Raw genomic sequence first — 19845 nt, forward strand, 5'->3', positions numbered from 1 at the left:
ACACATCAGGCAAAGCACACCTCTAACGCTGTCCAGTACTGCCTAGTATGTCCCCTTTGGAATGTTGATGATCCAGCACAGCAAATAATGTGACAGCTGAGTTAAAACTTCCTCAATACCTTATCCGCTATGGTGTTCTTTGTCATCTCAGTCTCTCAATCTGTTTCCAGACCCCCCACAAACCCTCCTTCAATTAGAAGACTTGACAACAATGCTTTTAATCTCGGGGCCGGATATTCCCTCAGTGCTGACCTCTCCTTCAGGAACAAGGTTGGCGCTAAATCCTGGAAGTTCTGTCCTCATCGGTAAGTTGATCTCTAAAGTTTGTTGGATAAAAGTATGAGAAATGGGCTGAACATGCAAAATTCAGATCCAGATGTTCATCCAGATCAGGGGCATATGAGGGGCTCCTTTGTGCTGGACACTGTATATACACGAAGTAAGAGCCACAGGAAGTGGATGTAACAAAAAGATGGATGAGGGAGTCAGGATGAGGTTAAAGGTACTCTAGATTGTGCTTCGGTCTCCTTTTCCTCTCCACATAACTACTGGTCTCTACTTTTCAGTCATCCATTCCTGTTGTCCTTTCTGCAGGGTTTCTCCCAGAGCTTTGTCCATTTCTCTACATTTACTTTGCTCTTGCAAGCTGTTTGTTTCATTGTGGTATTTGTTTTAATCTTCTGTGTGCTCCAAGCTTTACAAGCAAATAATTCTGAATGAAATGATCTTCTTCTTCCATTATTTCATTCTTCTCCACCTTCTAGTTATAACGTTTCTGTTTTGTCTTTCTTTCCTCTGCACTCCAACCCTTACCGTATATTGTAGAGTGTTTTCAGGCCTATGGACACAGTCTGTTTGCAAAAAGATTCTCATTCTTTTCTTGTTATTTCTAAGCTCCCTTTCTTCCAATATCTTGGAGGTCATATTTAATATGAGGCTCAGTTAAACAACCAGCTTCTCAGGCAGCCTTATCATGACTCTCACTGAAATCATCGAGTAGTTCAGTACTGATTTTTAACCTGGCAGAAGCAGGATTGTAAATCTTTAGCAGAGGATCTGTACCTTGTCTCAGTGCTGATAAGAATGATTGTATTCCTTTCCACAGGCCTCCTACCAGCTCTTTGCTTACATTCAATAGCAAATATTTCTATAAGGGGAATTTTTATTTACATTTTTATTTTTGTTTGGGATTTATTTTTCCCTCAGTGCTGACATCTGTGTCCATCTGTAATTGTTTCTTAGCAAGCTGCTCTGGATTGCATTTGTGCTTCCACCAAACCTGCAGTTAAGGAGCTCTTTTGGGGGGGAAATATCTGAAGGTATTTGATAGCATTCAATAAATCATTTCAGGTGTGGTTTTATTGCATTCGCAGTCCTAGGACTTGGTCACTTCTGTTTCATCCATTTCCTCTCAGGTTTTCCAAGCAAAATCTTTAGAAGTTTTTTTGTTGAGATCTGAAAGTGATAATGCACCAGTCATAAAATGTGTTTTGCATCTGTCTGTACATAATAACCTCTACTTTAGTCTCATGGGGCCATATCATCCCCTAGCCTGCTGCTCCTGCTTAGGGTACAGGAAACTCCAGGAGTTCCCAATATCAAGCCAAATTTATTCTTGATGTACTTCTATTTATTCTGTGGAGATACACATTGCTGAAGTTGACCTGATATTATAAAAACATAAGAAAGTTCTTGATAGATATTCTAATAAGAGATGGGCTGGGACTGAAGTATCCAGTCTGCTAGAATTCATACAGATACAACCAAACTGTCCATATATAAGTGGGTGACACAACATGGCATAGCCAAAACATGTGTGCAAAGCATTCGATACACGTGCAAATTATCCAATTATTGTCTGCAGTTAGCCACGTATTGTCCTACCTGCATTCAGCTACAGATAGACCACTTACTTCTGCAAAAACAATTGGCCCACACCTCAGCCATTCTTTTAACTGACACTAGATTAATTTTTAGGATTTTGTCAGCATGGACTAGGATAAAAGACTCCCTTCCCTTTTGCTCCCAAATTCTGTTTCTCTGCAACTATCTAATAGACACTCTATCTCCATAACCCCTCTCTACAGCTACCCCATCTGGCTGTCCCCTCTAGTCCTTCCTATTCTGTAATCCAGAAGGTCCATTTTAATGCCTCCTAAGCATTGAGCCATCTTCTACACAGAGATCTCACATGCTCTGGATGGTGATATTCTAATTTAATTCTAAAAGACTTGATGCTGAGAGGGTGTGGTGAATGAAGAGGATGCTGTTGGGAATTGCAAGGAAACAGGAAGCTGGGAGTCAACTGATTGAGAGACAGGATGTAAGTGGAGAATCCTCTCAGGGAAAAGTTGGGTATCATGGAAGTGAAGGATTCAGTGAGGAGAAGGAGTTAAGAGACAAGAGAAAGAAGAGAACTTTGAAACCCTTGGGTAAATTCTGATAAGTATCCAGACTTCTCAGGATTTACGTGAAATGAGAATCTGAATTGGTGAGGTTTGCCTGCTACCTCGTTAAACACAGCTTCCTTAACAGGAAGAGGAAAATATGTGAAGCATGAGAAGGCTAAATTTGCACATTGAGAAGAAGAATGTACTACTTAATTGAATGAGAATTAAAAGCTGAAGGACAAGGCTTGCAGCCCGTCATTTATGCTGCATACGTTCTTCTAGTGTGTCTGCCCCAATATATTTTCAATGACTACATGGATCCATTTGCCATCCCATCTCAACCCCTGTGGACCTCCCTTGTGGTAAAGCTCTGCGTCTTGGGGCCACAATGTGGGTGCCAAGTTTTACAGGCTGCTTTTCACCAGGTGAAAGAGATCCTTCAGTAGCACACTTCCCAACTGTGTCATTTTGGCTGCAGGGGCAGAGAGGGAGTTCTTTTGGGGCTTCATCCTTTTCCCATTGAAGTCAGTGGCAAAACTCCCATTGAGCAGGCCCTTAAACAATGTCCTTTTCAGAGGTCACAGAAGCAAACCACCTTTAGAGGTGAAGGGACAGTAGTCTCCATAGCCGTGCCCACCAGCTGTCTAGTTAGCACCCCATGGTTATCTTTCTCAGGTAGTGACCAGAGGGTACCATTGCTCCTTATCAAATCATCAGTAAGATGCATCCAGCTATGCATCCATTCTCCCTGCAACCCTTTTATGGTGCCCCTATGGCAGGCCCTGCTCAGCTATCTACCAAACTCAGCTCCTACTATTAAGGACAAGATTTTCTCATAGTAGAACCTGCAGCACCTCTCAGTTTGGGAACTTACCCAATTTTTATATGAACTGAAACTGGCAATGAGTGATGAGCCATATATTACGTATGCCAATAATTTCTGGTTTACTTAACTTGTGGCATGTGCAAAATAAGATTTCATGTCACAGGTCCAGTTCTTTGCTTTATATTTCCATAAGTGCTTTAAAGTGACACAAACTTAGCATTTCATGGAAAACCAATAGAAAATTAACATTTATTTTTATATCTGGGAAACAGTAGTAAATTTCTGCAATTCCACTTATTTCCTTTGAAAGTTTTCAGATTAGTCCCTATTCTACAAGATTTTCTGTGAGGAATACAAAAATATTTTTATTTTGGACACAGTTCTTCAAAAATTGACCACAAGATTACTATGAGGGAGATAAGCAAGCAAAAAGAGAAGCTGTTACTGTTAACTCTCACATGCTGGGATTTTATAACCATATTTGTGGCCACTTGGCACTTTTCTAAGCCACTATCAAAATGCAAAATTATTTTTCTGGATTGAAAAGACAATTTAAGATTAATAATAATACACTTCAACTAGAATTCCTTTACCTACAGTCCCAATAAAAACTCATGCAAATTAAAATAATTTTAATAACTAAGGGCCTCATGCCAGATACATTTGCTATCAAACATTGATTTGCTATCAAACATCAACGAGTAGTCGCTTTTACTTCACTGGGACCTATTCGTGGTAATAAGCACTATACGTGGAGTTTTCAAATGTGCCTATGTGGGAAGTGTAGACACTACAGTGATGAGAGGTGTTCTCCTGTCACTGTAGGTATTCCACATCCCTAAGAGGCAGTAGCTAGGTCATCAGAAGAATTCTTCCATCAACCTAACGCTGTCTACACCAGAGGTTAGGTTGGCTTAGCTACATCACTCAGGGGTGTGGGTCAACTTTACTCTTTTAGTGTAAACCTGGCCTTACTACAGTGACAAGAAGGTTCTCCTGTCTCTGTAGTTAATCCACCTCCCCAAGTGACAGTAGCTAGGTTGACAGAAGAATTTTTCTATTGACCTAGCATTGTCTATGCCAGTGGTTGGCTGGCTTAACTATGCTGCTCAGAGATGTGAATTTTTCTGCACTGGAAACTTACAAGGACATAGCTCTGTCTCTCAGGGGTGTGAAAAATCCATACCCCCGAGAGATCTAGGTATGCCAAGCGAACCTCCGGTGCAGACAGCACTAGATCGATGGAAGAATTCTTTCAACAACCTAGCTACCATCTCTTGGGGAGGTGGTTTACCTACACTGATGAGAGAACCCCTCCTGTCAGTATAGCAAATGTCTATACTGAAGTGCTATAGCTGCAGTAACCATTTAAGTGTACTTAGGGTATGCCTACACTACAATAAAAAAACACTGGAATTTTTAAAACAGCCCCATGGAACCATTTGTAATGGTGTTGGGTTTTGTAAATATTAGGTCTGTCGATTAATCGCAGTTAACTCAACGATAAACCCCAAAAAATTAATCACGATTAATCACAGTTTTAATCTCACTGTTAAACAATAGAATACCAATTGAAATTTATTAAATATGTTGCATGTTTTTCCACATTTTCATATATATATTATATTCCATATTGTAATTGAAATCAAAGTGTATACTATTTTTATTACAAATATTTGCACTGTAAAAATGATAAACAAAATAAATTGTATTTTTCAATTCACCTCGTACAAGTACTGAAGTGCTATCTTTTTCTTGAAAGTGCAACTTACAAATGTAGACTTTTTTTTGTTACATAACTGCACTCAAAAACAAAACAATGTAAAACTTCAGCGCCTACAAGTCCAGTCAGTTCTACTTCTTGCTCAGCCAATCGCTAAGACAAACAAGTTTGTTTACTTTTAAAGGAGATAATGCTGCCCTCTTCTTATTTACAATGTCAACAGAAAGTGAGAACAGGAATTTGCATGGCACTTTTGTAGCTGGCATTGCAAGGTATTTACATGCCAGATATGCTAAACATTCATGTGCCCCTTCATGCTTCGGCCATCATTCCAGAAGACATGCTTCCGTGCTGATGATGCTTGTTAAAAAAATAATGCGTTAATTAAATTTGTAACTGAACTCCTTGGGGGAGAATTGTATGTCCCCTGCTCTGTTTTACCCGCATTCTGCTATATAGTTCATGTATTATAGCAGTCTCGACAAAATGCAAAGAAAGTACCAATGTGAGATTTCTGAAGATAGGTACAGCACTCGACCCAAGATTTAAGAATCTGAAGTGCCTTCCCAAATCTGATCGGGGCGGGGTGTGGAGCATGCTTTCGGAAGTCTTAAAAGAGCAACACTCTGATGCAGAAACTACAGAACTCGAACCACCAATAAAGAAAATCAACGTTCTGCTGGTGGCATCCGATTCAGATAATGAAAATGAACATGCATCTGTCCGCACTGCTTTGGATTGTTATCAAGCAGAACACATCATCAGCATGGATGCATATCCCCTGTAATGGAGGTTGAAGCATGAAGGGACATATGAATCTTTAGCACATCTTGCATGTAACTGTCTTGCGATGCCGGTTACATCAGTGCCATGAGAACGCCTGTTCTCACTTTCAGGTGACATTGTAAACAAGAAGCGGGCAGCATTATCTCCTGTAAATGTAAACAAACTTGTTTGTACATAATTCTATGTTTGTAAGTTCAATTTTCATGATAAAGAGATTGCATTACAGTACTTGTATTAGGTGAATTGAAAAATACTATTTCTTTTGTGTTTTTACAGTGCAAATACGTGTAGTCAAAAATAAATATAAAGTGAGCACTGTACACTTTGTATTTTGTGTTGTAATTGAAAACAATATATTTGACAAAGTAGAAAACATCCAAAAATATTTAAATAAATGGTATTCTATTATTAACAGTGCGATTAATCGCAATTAATTTTTTTAATCGCTTGACAGCCCTAGTAAATATATGTTTGGACAAAAGCTAAAATGTGGGCCAAATTTGACCAATTCAGCAAAATTCTGAAACTAACAGAACTATTATTAGTTGCTGTCCTAAAGTGTTTACTGTAGCTTGCCTTTTCTGCAGGCTGCTACCTATAGCTGCTAGAGAGCTGCCAAGAGGGGACTTTTCAGAGATACCAGACTCTTTAAAAAAAAAAAAAAAATTCTCAAGACATTGTTTTGTCTTGTTTTTAACTTTATTTTCTCACCACTTTATTCAGGCAACAAAACTGGAATATGTGGCTTATACTCAGGGGTGAAAATAACTTAAAGGACTTACCGGTACGCCGGAGTCCTGAGCAGGGGGTGTGGCCTCAACCAGAAGAGGTGTGGCCTGAACTGGAAGAGGCAGGGCCTTAAATCTCTGGGCCCTTTAAATCTTGATTTAAAGGGCCAGGGCTCCAGCTGCGGTAGCGGCGGCTGGGAGCCCTGGGCCCTTTAAATCACCCCCCAGCTACCAGCTGCAGAGGCGGCTGGGAACCCCGGGGCTTGGAGGTGATTTAAAGGGCCCAAGGCTCCATCTGCCGCTACTGCAGCAGAGCCCTGGGCCCTTTAAATCACTGAGGAGCCCTGGGGGCTCCAGGCTGCCACCGCTACCCCGGGGCTCTGGGCTCTGACAGAGCTTTAAAGGGCCTGGGGCTCTGCTGTGGTAGTGGCTGCCGGAGCCCTGAGCCCTTTAAATCCTCGCCTGAGCCCTGCTGCCCGAGCCCTGGGGTAGTGGCGGCGGGGATTTAAAGGGCCGGGGAGGTAGCGGGGGCTGGAGCTCCGGGGCCCTTTAAATCCCTGCCAGAGCCCCGCCGCCACTACCCCAGGGCTTCGGCAGCAGGGCTCAGGTGGAGATTTAAAGGGCTGGGGCAGTAGCAGCGGATCTCCGGGGCCCTTTAAATCCCCGCCGCCGCTACCCCAGGGCTTTAAATTGCCATCTGGGAAAGCCGGTCCCAGTACGGCACACCAGCTCTTACCGGTACACCGTACCGGGGCGTACCGGCTTACTTTCACCTCTGCTTAAACTGAGCCAGGCTGTGATTCCTTTACTCCTAGTGGTGAGAGCAGTTACCCACACAAGTAGCTCTATGGAAGATACTGCTGGGTGTCACCACAATCTGCCCATCCTTTGGCTCATAGGCAAAATGTAATCATAAGAGTAACCTATGGGCCAGGTCTGAGCTGCCATCAAACTACAGAGTGCAACTTGGGCCATGGTGTGTAAAGAGGGCTTAAAGGGCATCTTTGCACCCATGTTCCTACTTCTGCTGCTGTGTGCCTGACTGTTCCTCATGCATGTTTTTTTTTAAGTTCCTTTCCCCTTGAATTTAATAGTAAGAGATGTAGTAGATTTGATGGGAAACACCCTCTTACTTGCCCATATGTGAGAAAACATGGAGGACACTCTACCTCATGCTGAAGAATAGTGTCTTCTTGCTATGGTGCCTATTTTTGACTCTGGGGCAGGCTGTTTCTGCATTGGTGCTTGCAAAGGTTCCCCCAGCTAGAAAGGAAATAAATCACTTCTATTGTTCATAAAGAGCTATGTTCCTCTCTGGCTCTGCCTTCTGGGCAAATAGGCAGACACACATTTTCTACTATGTTACCTCGATGGGAGCATCAGTCAGTCCTTATCCATATTTCTAGGAGTGGGGGCTTTCTTTAAGACCCGTGCTTTAGATCAAAGTCTTTGCCTGCCCACATGGGATCACTGGGATGCAGTCTCACTGGAATATCATTCCATGACCTATCCAAGTTTGGAGTTCAAAAAGTCAGCAAGCAGTTTTGCTTGTAGTGTGGTGTATTTTGACACAACAATTGCTGCTGACGCTTAATGCTGAAGAGATGTCACAGAGAAGTATGGTGGCAAGTGATGCTGTAGAGCGATATGCCATATGATAGCTGCTGCTGAAATGAGGTTGCCCAGTAATAAGGGGGAAAGAAGACTGATGTTTTATCCATGAGTAACATCATACCCATGAATGGTGGAAGTGAGCAAAACCCTTTTAAATGAATTGGGCAATGGACTCTCATCTCAAACTGTACCAGTGATAGCATGTTATGTGTATTTGTGGGACAGGAACTACACAAACTCATTCACACATGCTTGTATTCCATGTGCAAGCAAGGAGGCTGGTCTTGTAAAATACTGGGCATCTCCTCCAGGTACTGAACACATCAGTTCCCATTGAGTGAGGTGCCTGAGGTCCCCTGGAATTCAGTGAGGTCTAATGGTGCATAGATGTGTCTGAGAAGGCACTCAGCACCTGTCAGAATGCATCTCAGGGCAGCAGAGTTCATGCCTTCATTTATGAAGGGGCAGACATGGTAAAAGTTGCAGGTTTACAACAGAGACAGAATTGATCATTTCAGGCCCAAGATCATCATTTTCTTACATTAGAGAAGATGTCAGCTAGAAAGTCAGGGTCTCTCCTGAAATCCTTACTCTGGAAAAGCTGAGTTTTGTTGGAGTCAAACTTTGCTTGGGCCCTAAGTGAAGTTTGTAGAAGTAGAGAGGTTGCCATTAAAAATATAATATGTGTAATTCCCCAATGATTGTGGTATAATGATACCTCCTCATCGAAGTATAGTAAAATGCCATGGTAACAGCAGATACTTGGCATGGTGAATGCAGAATCTTTAATGGCTCCTTTTTTGTATACATGAGATATAATCTTTGCGTGAGGGCTTTTGCCTTCAGGCTCACTGGAGTCTGAAGATACATTGCAGATGAAAACAGTGATTAACTATCAGATGCAGAGATGACAGACACTAGAAGGAGGAAGAATATATTTTGACCACTTTTTTAAAATAGCATGAGGTTACTTGGCATCTGTTTCTTCATTTAAATATTTCCTTGTAGATTAGCAGCTTGTTGTTGCTTGGAAAATGGATATGAAAACATTTGATAAATCATTCCCCAAAGCATCAGTCCACAAGCTGCATGTGTTTTTTCAGATCAGCAGAAATACAATCTTCCTGATGTGTAGTGATTTTTGAAAATATAATGCACACCCGAGGATCAGTATATAGAAGGAGGGAGAAGCACAGCAGCATGCGCGATATATAATCAAATAAATGTTTTGGACGGCATTTACAAGGCAGCCACAGGAAGAGATGCTGCAGTTTTTTGGAATAAAGCTCAATCTCATGAATTTAGAGAGACTGGAACATAGGTACCATTTAAAATAGCTGGGAACTGAAACAAAAGCAGTAAATCCATCTGCTCCAGCCACTGCTTAGAACTGTGAGAAGAATTTAAGCATCATCCTAAAGAAGAGAGAAAATAGCAAACAAATGTTGGGTATTTTAATACCCCTGCTAATGATACCTACAATATATTCTGACACTGGTGTTTGTTGTGCCTGTCGGTGTATATTTTTAAAGCACACATTTCCATGGTACCTACATTCAGGAAGAGCTGGTCAAAAAACAGGATGGTATTTTATCATGGGGGGAGGGGGGAAATGAACTTTTTGGACAAAAAATAGAGTTGAAATTCTGAATTTTAAACATTTTAGCTCAAAAGCTAGCCAAAATACAGGATGCAACATTTTTGTGAAAATTCTTGGCCTTTATTTTGTAGTTGTTCCGGTTGATATTTCAATTAAAAATCTCAGTGTAATATTTTATTTCAAAACCTTTTTTTACAACTGTAGTTGCTGGTTCTCTAGCCAGCATATCTGGTGCTTTCACTTTGTTCTGGACTCAGCTGCCCTCAGATGTGCCTGTGCCACTCATAATGAAATCTCTGGGAGCCAGAGGGATGCCCCTGGGATGCAGTTTGTTTAGCAATCATGCTGTAAATGATGGCCATGGAACCTGTGGAGATTAATGCTAAGTGGTTGTAATCTGACTGGTTTTCTCAAAGCCAGTCTGGAGTGTATGGGTAAAGATCATAATGTTCTGGATTCAAATCTAGGAGAGCAACGCCTACCTTGAGGAGCCTTCACAGACCATCAGCCAAAGTGGGTATCTGAGAGCGTGAGAAGAGGATGGACCAGGGAACTGAATTAGAATCTTCCAACTCCGAGGCTAGTGCCACAGTCACTGGTCCATGACTTGTCCAAGGTTATGCAGGCAGAGTCTCTCTGTGCCTCCGTTTTCCTTCTGTAGTATGGGGGTAATAGTACTTCCCTACCTCACAGGGGCGCTGTAAGGATAAATACATCAAAAGATGGTGAGGTGCCCAGATACTCTGGGGTCATATAACTAGGAGCTCTAAAATGTGTGGCTATCACAATACACCCGTTCTTTCAATGGAAACCTGACCATCACCTCAGCAGGAGGCACTGGACTCGTTGGGGGGCGGGTCCAAACTATAACATGCCTGTTCAGTGTGGCATGCTTAAAACAATAACAAAGTTCCTGTCTGTAGGGGATACTGAACAATAACAGTAAAGTTAGATGGTGAAGTGTGCTTTTTATGACCAGAAAAGTACAATCGACTGTAAAAAGGAAATCCTGCTGTTCCATATGTATTGTGAGCTCCCTTGGTGACTTCCATATCAAATTTGCTCAGTTCACAGGTCAGAACAAGATTTTCCTAACTGCCAGCACTGTGAGCAAAGTCTTGGAAAGCAATCTCCTTTTGACTTTTATACCTTATTCCCAATGACTGGAGAGTCAGAACTTAGCTGCGAACTTTACTCTTGATTCAGGAGACAGAAGAGTTAGACTACAATTTCCTATTCTGCAAATAAACAGGCTCTTTGGTGGTGATGCTAGTTTGAAAAACCAACAACCCCCGTTTCCATCAGTAGAGAAAGCAGAATTCACTTGAAAGGTACAAATGGCTCAGTTGCGCCACAACAATATCTCACATGGATTTTCTATTGGAGTCATTCTCTCCTATGCTCTGATGATGTGGCAGGAGAATAAGGCCCATAGAGAGCAGATATCACAGGTTCAGTAGTTAGGTGTCATTTTGTGTAGTTGTTTTTCTGGATCTAGCTATTATTTATAGGCACATTCTCTTTACACAGTGTGATTAGACAACTAATTATAAATCTGCAAAAATTGAGACCTGGATTTTGCAGAACTCAAAGTTCAGAGGAGTTCAAATCCGGAAGCTTGGCTCATCCCTATTGTTAGTATTTTCATCTCTGGAGACTTGGGAGTATAGCTGGATTTGGTGAGGAACAGAAGGAGTTTGTTCGTCTCATTTGGATGTTGTGGGGTGTTTTGTGGTGAGTACAGTCCAGTGTGATTGGCTGGCTGACCAGGAAAGGCCCACACTGATGTATCAACACTTTCTTGGACTTAGAACATCAGAGTATCAGAAAATTCACCTTATTAACATGGAGTATCAATATTTGTTAAAAATCAGTGTGAAATTAACCAAAATAATATACTCTTTAATATAATCAGAGCTGTAGATATGAGTCCAATGCGAAGCTCTATGATATATGCAAAAGCGATTACTTCATCCACTTGAAACATCCAAATTTTCCTGAATACCTTCCTGTCCTGTTCCCTCCCCCAGCCCTTCCCAGTTCTCTCATGTAAATCTTCCTAGGCTTGGCAATTACTCTTATGATTAAAAAACTATAGATAGAAATACAGAATAATTTACACTGTGCACAAAGAAACAGAATAGGGAAAAGCTTATGTAATTATGATAAATCAGGTGTCTCGGGTCCCTTGTGGAATAGAATAATAGGACTGGAAAGGACCTCGAGAGGTCATCTCGTCCAGTCCCCTGCACTCATGGCAGGACTAATTATTATATAAACCAAGGAAGAAAGAACAGACAGAAATTGCATATTAGGGGTGAGATAAATTCAGGAATATCTAAGGGACTGTTTTTCAGAACATTGTTGGGTGTTTCATTATTATAAGAAGTTGGACTTCAGTGCATTTTAAAAGCATGAATTCATTTTAAATAATGTTAGTTGAGCAATTGTAGATTGCATAATGATAACATTTCCATTCATATCGATTTTTAAATATAAATAATAAATCACATTGTAAGTTGTATATTTGTGAAGATCAAAGTTGAATACAAATAGAAGTTCACTGGATATATATTACTTCATAGGAACCATATCATTCATTCACCAATATGATGCTATCACTCTAATTTGATACTAAGCACTGGTATAAAGTAGGCTGTTGATTAATCGCAGTAAACTCACACGATTAACTCAAAAAAATTAATCGCAATATAAAAAATTAATTGTGATTAATCACAGTTTTAATCGCACTGTTAAACATTAGAATACCAATTGAAATTTGTTAAATATTTTTGGAGGTTTTTCTATATTTTCAAATATATGGATTTCAATTACAGCACAGAATACAAAGTGTACAGTGCTCACTTTATATTATTTTTATTACAAATATTTGCACTGTAAAAATGATAGACAAAAGAAATATTATTTTACAATTCACCTCATACAAGTACCATAGTGCAATCTCTTTATCATGAAAGCACTACATACAAATGTAGATTTTTTTTGTTGCATAAGTGCACTCAAAAACAAAACAATATAAAACTTTAGAGTCTACAAGTCCACTCAGTCCTACTTCTTGTTCAGCCAACTGCTAAGAGAAACAAGTTTGTTTACATTTATGGGAGATAATGCTGCCCGCTTCTTATTTACAATGTCACCTGAAAATGAGAACAGACGTTCGCATGGCACTTTTGTAGCCAGCATTGCAAGGTATTTACATGCCAGATCTGCTAAACATTCGCATGCCCCTTCATGCTTTGGCCACCATTTCAGGGGACATGCTTCCATGCTGATGATGCTCATTAAAAAAATAATGTGTTAATTAAATTTGTGACTGAACTCCTTGGGGGAGAATTGTATGTCCCCTGCTCTGTGTTTTACCAGCATTCTGCCATATGTTTCATGTTATAGCAGTCTCAGCTGATGACCCAGCATGTTGTTCGTTTTCAGAACACTTTCACTGCGTATTTGACAAAACACAAAGAAGATACAAATATGAGATTTTTAAAGATAGCTACAGCACTCGACCCAAGGTTTAAGTTTCTGAAGTGCCTTCCAAAATCTGATCGAGAAGGGGTGTGGAGCATGCTTTCTGAAGTCTTAAAAGAGCAACATTCCACTGTGGAAACTACAGAACCCGAAAATCAACCTTCTGCTGGTGGCATCTGACTGAGATGATGAAAATGAACAGAATGGGTCTGCACTGCTTTGGATTATTATCGAGCAGAACTCATCATCAGCATGGACACACGTCCTCTGGAATGGTGGTTGAAGCATGAAGGGACATATGAATCTTTAGTGCATCTTGTGACGCCATCTACAACAGTGCCATAAGAATGCCTGTTCTCACTTTCAGGTGACATTATAAACAAGAAGCAGGCAGCATTATCTCCTACAAATGTAAATAAACTTGTTTGTCTGAGCGATTGGCTGAACAAGAAGTAGGACTAAGTGGACTTGTAGGCTCTAAAGTTTTACATTGTTTTATTTTTGAGTGCAGTTATTTTTTGTACATAATTCTACATTTGTAAGTTCAACTTTCATGATAGAGAGACTGCACTACAGTATATTTATTCAGTGAATTGAAAAATACTATTTCTTTTATTACAGTGCAAATATTTATAATAAAAAATAAAGTGAGCACTGTACACTTTGTATTCTGTGTTGTAACTGAAATCGATATATTTGAATATGTGGAAAACATCCAAAAATATTTATATAAATAGTTTTCTATTATTGTTTAACAGCGCAATTAGAGAGAGAGGTAAAATGGCCCTACAGCCAGTTGGCTTTTAGCTTATGTGGTCGAGACTCATGCACAAAGCTCCAAAGGTCCTAGCTTCAATTCCACCCACCGATAACCGGGCTCTGTTGGCATTAGAAGTGGGGGCTCATTCAGGATTTTAACTGGGAAGTCTCTGAAGCTCAGGACGCACTTCCTCAGCTTCTCCCTCGGGTGAAGTATGTAATCCCCATACCTCTGGGGTGTCGTATTCTGTCCCATCTAGTGGCACCGAGACCACTTAGAGAGAGAGGTAAAATGAGTCTGCTCTACAGTCTTAGCTAATGGCCAGTTGGCTTTTAGCTCATGCAGTAGAGGCTCATGCATTAAGCTTCAGAGGTCCCGGGTTCGATCCTGCCTGCCAACGACCGGCATCTATCGGTGTTACAGTTGCTTTTCTTAACCACTCAATACTTGGGAGCATTTCATAGCTTGCATAGCACATGGCAATGTTTAATTAGCCAAAAATTAGGTCCTTTAAAATTCCTTTCACTGCAGTCCGTGGAAGTTTTGCTCAAACAAGGGCCTCAGAACTTAGCACAATGCCAATGACAGTGTCTAAATAACACACTTTTGGGTATAGTCATCTCTTATTATGAGATGGGCCTTTTCTGGCCTATTTCTTCTTTAGTCTCGTTCAGAACTTTGTTCATTAAAGTTCAGATTTTCAGTCATATTTCCTTTTTGCAGTCACAATTTTGCACTCACAATTTAGGTCATGTAGAGGGGTAAGTCCTTGATTTGTCAGACAATGACAGTCTGAATCCTCAACAATGGAGGCCCAGTTAAGGGTGGGTCAAACATTTAGCACTAAATGGCAACTCCCTATTGCTAGTAATTGGATTTTCCAATAGTATCTGTCTAAGATGGTCAAAACAGATCAAAATAAATGGTGGTGGTTGTGTTCTTTTGTAACACACATGACTTAGTTCCTGCAGATTTGACCAAATTAAACCAGGGACAGAGTTAGGTGGAAGACACATTCATATAACGAGGTTTGGACAGATTCTGATAAAATAAGACCTGAACAGAATGTATGTGTCCAAAACTTAAAATTAACCTTTTCAAAGGTTCAAAGAGAAAAAAATAAAAGTTCGATTACCCTTTTTTATTTTGTTTTTTATTTTCATTCATCTCTTCAGTTCTTGGTTCTTGCTGGGTCCAAAAGTGGAAGAGACAAAATGCCCTAAGAAAGTTTGTGGTCTCAGTGTGACCAGCTTCACTGGAAGCAGGAAACACTAGTAGTCTCTCACGAATTCTTGCTCCTGTGAGATTTCCAGCACAGTTTCCCAAATTGAATAGATTCAGGTAAACATTCAAACTTTTTGAGTTAAGCCCCTAAAAAGTCCTTTTCTTCCCTGCAAAACTTTATTCATCACTTGATGTTTCTTTGATGTGAATTCACTCATGATCAAATTAGCAGACAACACTAAAGCTGAAAAATGTTGCAAAGTGTAGTCAATTTTGGTGGACAGACCCAAAGCCGTGGTCTCCTCTACCGAGTTATGGCAACGCAAGGCAGCTTACAATGACCTAACTATGTTTCTACACCAAAATTTCACTCCCCCTAACGTAACTCACCCACTGCACCAACTTAATAATTCCAACTCCACTAGAGGTAAAGAGTTGATGTCAATGTAGTTAGGTCGACGCAGTGTGTGTGTAGACACTGTGTTGCTTACATCAAGTGTAGTTGACTTTTAGAAGCCGTCCCACAATACTCCACACTGACAATTTAATAGGCACAAGCATTTGGCCAGTCACCCCTCTGTCTAGACACACCCTCTAGAAGTGTACCCATCACATATAAGTGGTCTATCCAACCAGCCAGTTATGTTTTCTACTGTAGTATCTGATTCTTATGGAGTGTCCTTTATACTCTTCTAATATTAAAGATAATCAGAAAATGGGGGAAGGGCATTCTGCTGAAAATTTTGGCTTTTCATCAAAATGGAAACCCATATTCCAACATTTTTCCAGTTTTTAGCATCCAAAACACAAGAATATTTGCCCCAAAACTTCCAGACGCCCATACTCCAACATTTTTCCAGTTTTTAGCATTCAAAACACAAGAATATTTATCTCAAAACTGCCAGACACCCAAAAATTTGGCCAAAAACTGCACAGAAACCAAAACAATTCTGTTTTCTGATGAAATTTCAGGTTTTTGACCTGGCCAAAATACAGGAAATTCTTAAGGAAAGCTGACATTTTCCACTCAAAAATCACCTGTTCACTGGGAAGAAGATTCAAGGGGAAATATTTGATCAAATTTACCTATAAGTACTACTTTGTCTTCATGTAATAAGCACTGCTGTTGCTATAGTCAGGGTCTGGGATTAGAGCTGGGAGAGGCAGGGAAGTGGTCCGGAAGAGGATCTCCATTTTTAAGAACTGGTCAAGAGTGAAGCAATTTGGGAACCCCCTTTCTACACTAATGGTTCAACATGCTGCCATATTAAATAATGTTACGAGTGTCTGGGGCCATTTCTGATTAATACCATGTATGAGGGTTGCAACCCATGAGCTCATGGCTTTAAGCCCGTCCGGACTAGCTGGGCCAGATTCTGCTCTCACTCACACTGACATAAACCAGGTATAGCTCCACTACAGTCAATGAAATTGCTCTGGTGTAAAGCTGATGGGAGATCACAGTGTGGCCCTGTGTATCACAGTCTGGGCATCTGTCATTCTTTTGGCTCCTACTACAACAGTCAAAAGATCTTTCAGTCTTGTTGAGGTTCTTGTGCCCACCCTAAGCATTGCTGTAGGATAAGCAGAATAGAACTTACAGATGGCCTTTCCGATACTGGGGGGTTTCTGAGCTGTGGTCTCTATGACTTCTCTGCTACAGGCTTTGAAAAGCCATACACTATCCTGGGTTGGTTGCCAAAGCCTGTCGATCACTGCCAAAACACCTCGTTAGCCAGACAGAAGTTACACTGCAGCTTCTTTAGAAACACACAACACTGGCTTTCCTGTGCTGTCCCCCACCACCTCCTCTCTTCCTTGCTTGTGATTTTCCTTGCTTCGTCGGGAAGTTTCTGGACTGCCAGAGTCTCGGGACTCAGCAGGCTTGTATCAGCTTAATAAATACAAAAAGGACTTCTTACTTCCATAGCAGCCCTGACCTTGGTAATCCACTCTGGTGTTCATATTGAGCAGTCATTCCTTCCCATGACTTGTTGTTGAACTCCATACGGTGCAGTGGTGCCTCTCAGGATACCTGCTTTGAATATCAGCCATCCTTCATCTCAGGTATAAATATATGGCTATCCTGTGGCTGCTGTGGTGGTGGAGCAGAGTTGAACTATGGCAGATTCTTTTTCAATCTGTGTCACTCCATGAACAGACACATTAGAGTGAGTTAAGGATGGAGTTTCAGCCTTCAGTTTCCATCCTCTCAGCCTTCAGCTTCCCTTTTTCATACCTGTAAAGTGGCTTCAGCCTGACTCTTACTGATATTGTGAAGTTGTATCTCGGTGTAAAAGATTCTGCTTTTCAGAATTATTTTACAAATGTCTTATTTCCCTCAACAGTTTGAAACCCCTTTGATCTCTTAAAGGGGCCACTATGTGGTTATGTATTTGGAAACATTTTTAGCAATCTCTCTGGGGAACATATCTGTATCTATGTTTGTGAAATATTGTATAAATTTACAGCACTACATACATGATTTCTAAGAAAAATAACGTGGAGTATTATATAACCAAGATATATAGTCAAGCTGGAAGGGCATATTGAGTTGGGTCCCCCAGGGATAAGTTCTGGGTCTGGTTCTGTTCAATATCTTCATCAATGATTTTGATAATGACATGGAGAGTACACTTACAAAGTTTGTGTATGATACCAAGCTTGGAGGGGTTGCAAGTGCTTTGGAGGATAGGATTAAAATTCAAAATGATCTGGACAAACTGGAGAGATGGTCTGAAACAAATAGGGTGAAATTCAATAAGGACAAATGCAAAGTACTCCATTTAGGAAGGAACAATCAGTTGCGCACATACAAAATGGAAAATGACTCCCAATGGAGTACTGCAGAAAGGGATCTGGGGGTCATAGTGGACCACAATCTAAATATGAGTCAATAGTGTGACACTGTTGCAAAAAAAAGCAAACATCGTTCTGGGATGTATTAGCAGGAGTGTTGTAAGCAAGGCATGAGAAGTAATTCTTCTGCTCTACTCTTCACTGATTAGGCCTCAACTGGAGTATTGTGTCCAGTTCTGGGTGCCACATTTTAGGAAAGAGGTGGACAAATTGGAGAAAGTCCAGAAAAGATCAACAAAAATGATTAAAGGTCTAGAAAACATGGCCTATGAGGTAATATTGAAAAAATTGGGTTTGTTTAGTCTGGAGAAGAGAAGACTGAGGGGCAACATGATAATAGTTTTCAAGTACATAAAAGGTTGTTACAAGGAGGAGGGAGAAAAATTGTTCTCCTTAACCTCCGAGGATAGGACAAGAAGCAATGGGCTTAAATTGCAGCAAGGGAGGTTTATGTTGAACATTTGGAAAAACTTCCTAACTGTCAGGGTGGTTAAGCAATGGAATAAACTGCCTAGGAATCTGCATTATTGGAGATTTTTAAGAGCAGGTTAGACAAACACCTGTCAGGGATAGTCTAGATAATACTTAGTCCTGCTGTAAGTGCTTTGCCCCTTCACACCCCCATCCCTGCTGGTCCTCCGTATCTCCCCCATCGGTGTGCATCCCGCTCCAAGCACTGTGCAGAGAACAAGCCCCTGGTCAGAGTGCTCAGCTCACCAACAGCCTGGCCAGCAGGCTCCTTCCTTCCCCCATTACCTCTGGCTGTGCCGGCACCCCAGGAAATCCCAAGGACCTCCGTCCTGGGGTGCTGGCCAGAAGTAGTTGAGCCCTCCATGTGCCAAAGCCCCGCACAGAACTGGCACGGGGAAGCCTCTTCACCCCTCAGCTAAGCTCTGGAGTGGTGGGTGGGGAAAGGAAGCCTGTTCATACTTCCAACCTGCAGGTTCCACAGCAACCCCCGTTGCTGGGGCTTAGCACCCTCTTCCCCCCCATACCTCCCCCCCACTATATGTTCTGTCCCTACCCTCCCCTGCTGAGCCACATCTCTGATCCTTCCTGAAGCCCCTAGAGTCAGGTTCTCTGGGCCCTTGTGCACAATGCATCCTTAGGGCTTAACCCCTTCCTGCCCACACTGTAGCTGGGGGACAGGAGGCAGCTTGGTTATGTAAGTGGCCAGCAGCAGCCTGGAAGTGTTAGCTGCCTTTTGAAACTGTGCAGGCAGGAAGGAACAAGCTGCTTCCAGCCACACCAGGAGGTGGGGGAGAAGAGATGACCTCTGCAAAGACATGGGCCAGGTCATCCCGCTCTCCCCCGCCCCACCCAGTGCCTGGGAGCAGCTCCCATCCATTCCCTCCTGCACAGTGCTGAAAGGCTGCTGCTGGCCACATTCTGATGTGAACCGTGACAGAAATCTGGGGAGGATGGTGATGTGACCCTGCATGCCCACCCCACACACACACATTGCCTCGGGAAGATGCAGCACCAGGTACCAGGAGAGGCAAGTCCATCCTTGGGGCCCAGCCAAGCATGGAGGGTGGAGAGGTCCAGTCGGTCGGTCAGTCATTCCCTCCTACCCCACCCCCATGAGAGAGGTGTACATGAATGTGTGTGTGTCACCTCTCCCCATCCGGAGCGTCTCCCCTGTTCTTTTCACACCCCTGAGTGACGTAAGTTACACCAACAAAAGTGCTAGTGTAGACATAACTCTTAGTGACTTGCCCAAGGGCAAACAGCAACTATATCAGTTGAAATTCACACCTTAAATTATACTGAAAAATCTTCCCCATGTAGGTCAGCCCTCAGATCTTGAATATACATGAAATTGTTAGCAGTTTAGCTAAATAGG

The 19845-nt window shown here is 41.6% G+C and overlaps 1 protein-coding gene across 1 annotated transcript in view; it reads left to right on the top strand.

The window, feature by feature from the left end:
* ADAMTSL1 (ADAMTS like 1) overlaps positions 1–19845 on the top strand; it is a 268655-nt gene that overhangs the window by 227439 nt on the left and 21371 nt on the right. The window contains exon 23 of the mRNA XM_084628002.1: positions 171–305. Within this exon, the coding sequence (XP_084484128.1) occupies positions 171–305 (135 nt within the window). The remainder of the gene's footprint in view (positions 1–170; positions 306–19845) is intronic.

Source organism: Lepidochelys olivacea, assembly GCF_965140295.1.
Source record: "Lepidochelys olivacea isolate rLepOli2 genome assembly, chromosome: 5".
In the NCBI taxonomy this organism is placed as follows: domain Eukaryota; kingdom Metazoa; phylum Chordata; order Testudines; family Cheloniidae; genus Lepidochelys; species Lepidochelys olivacea.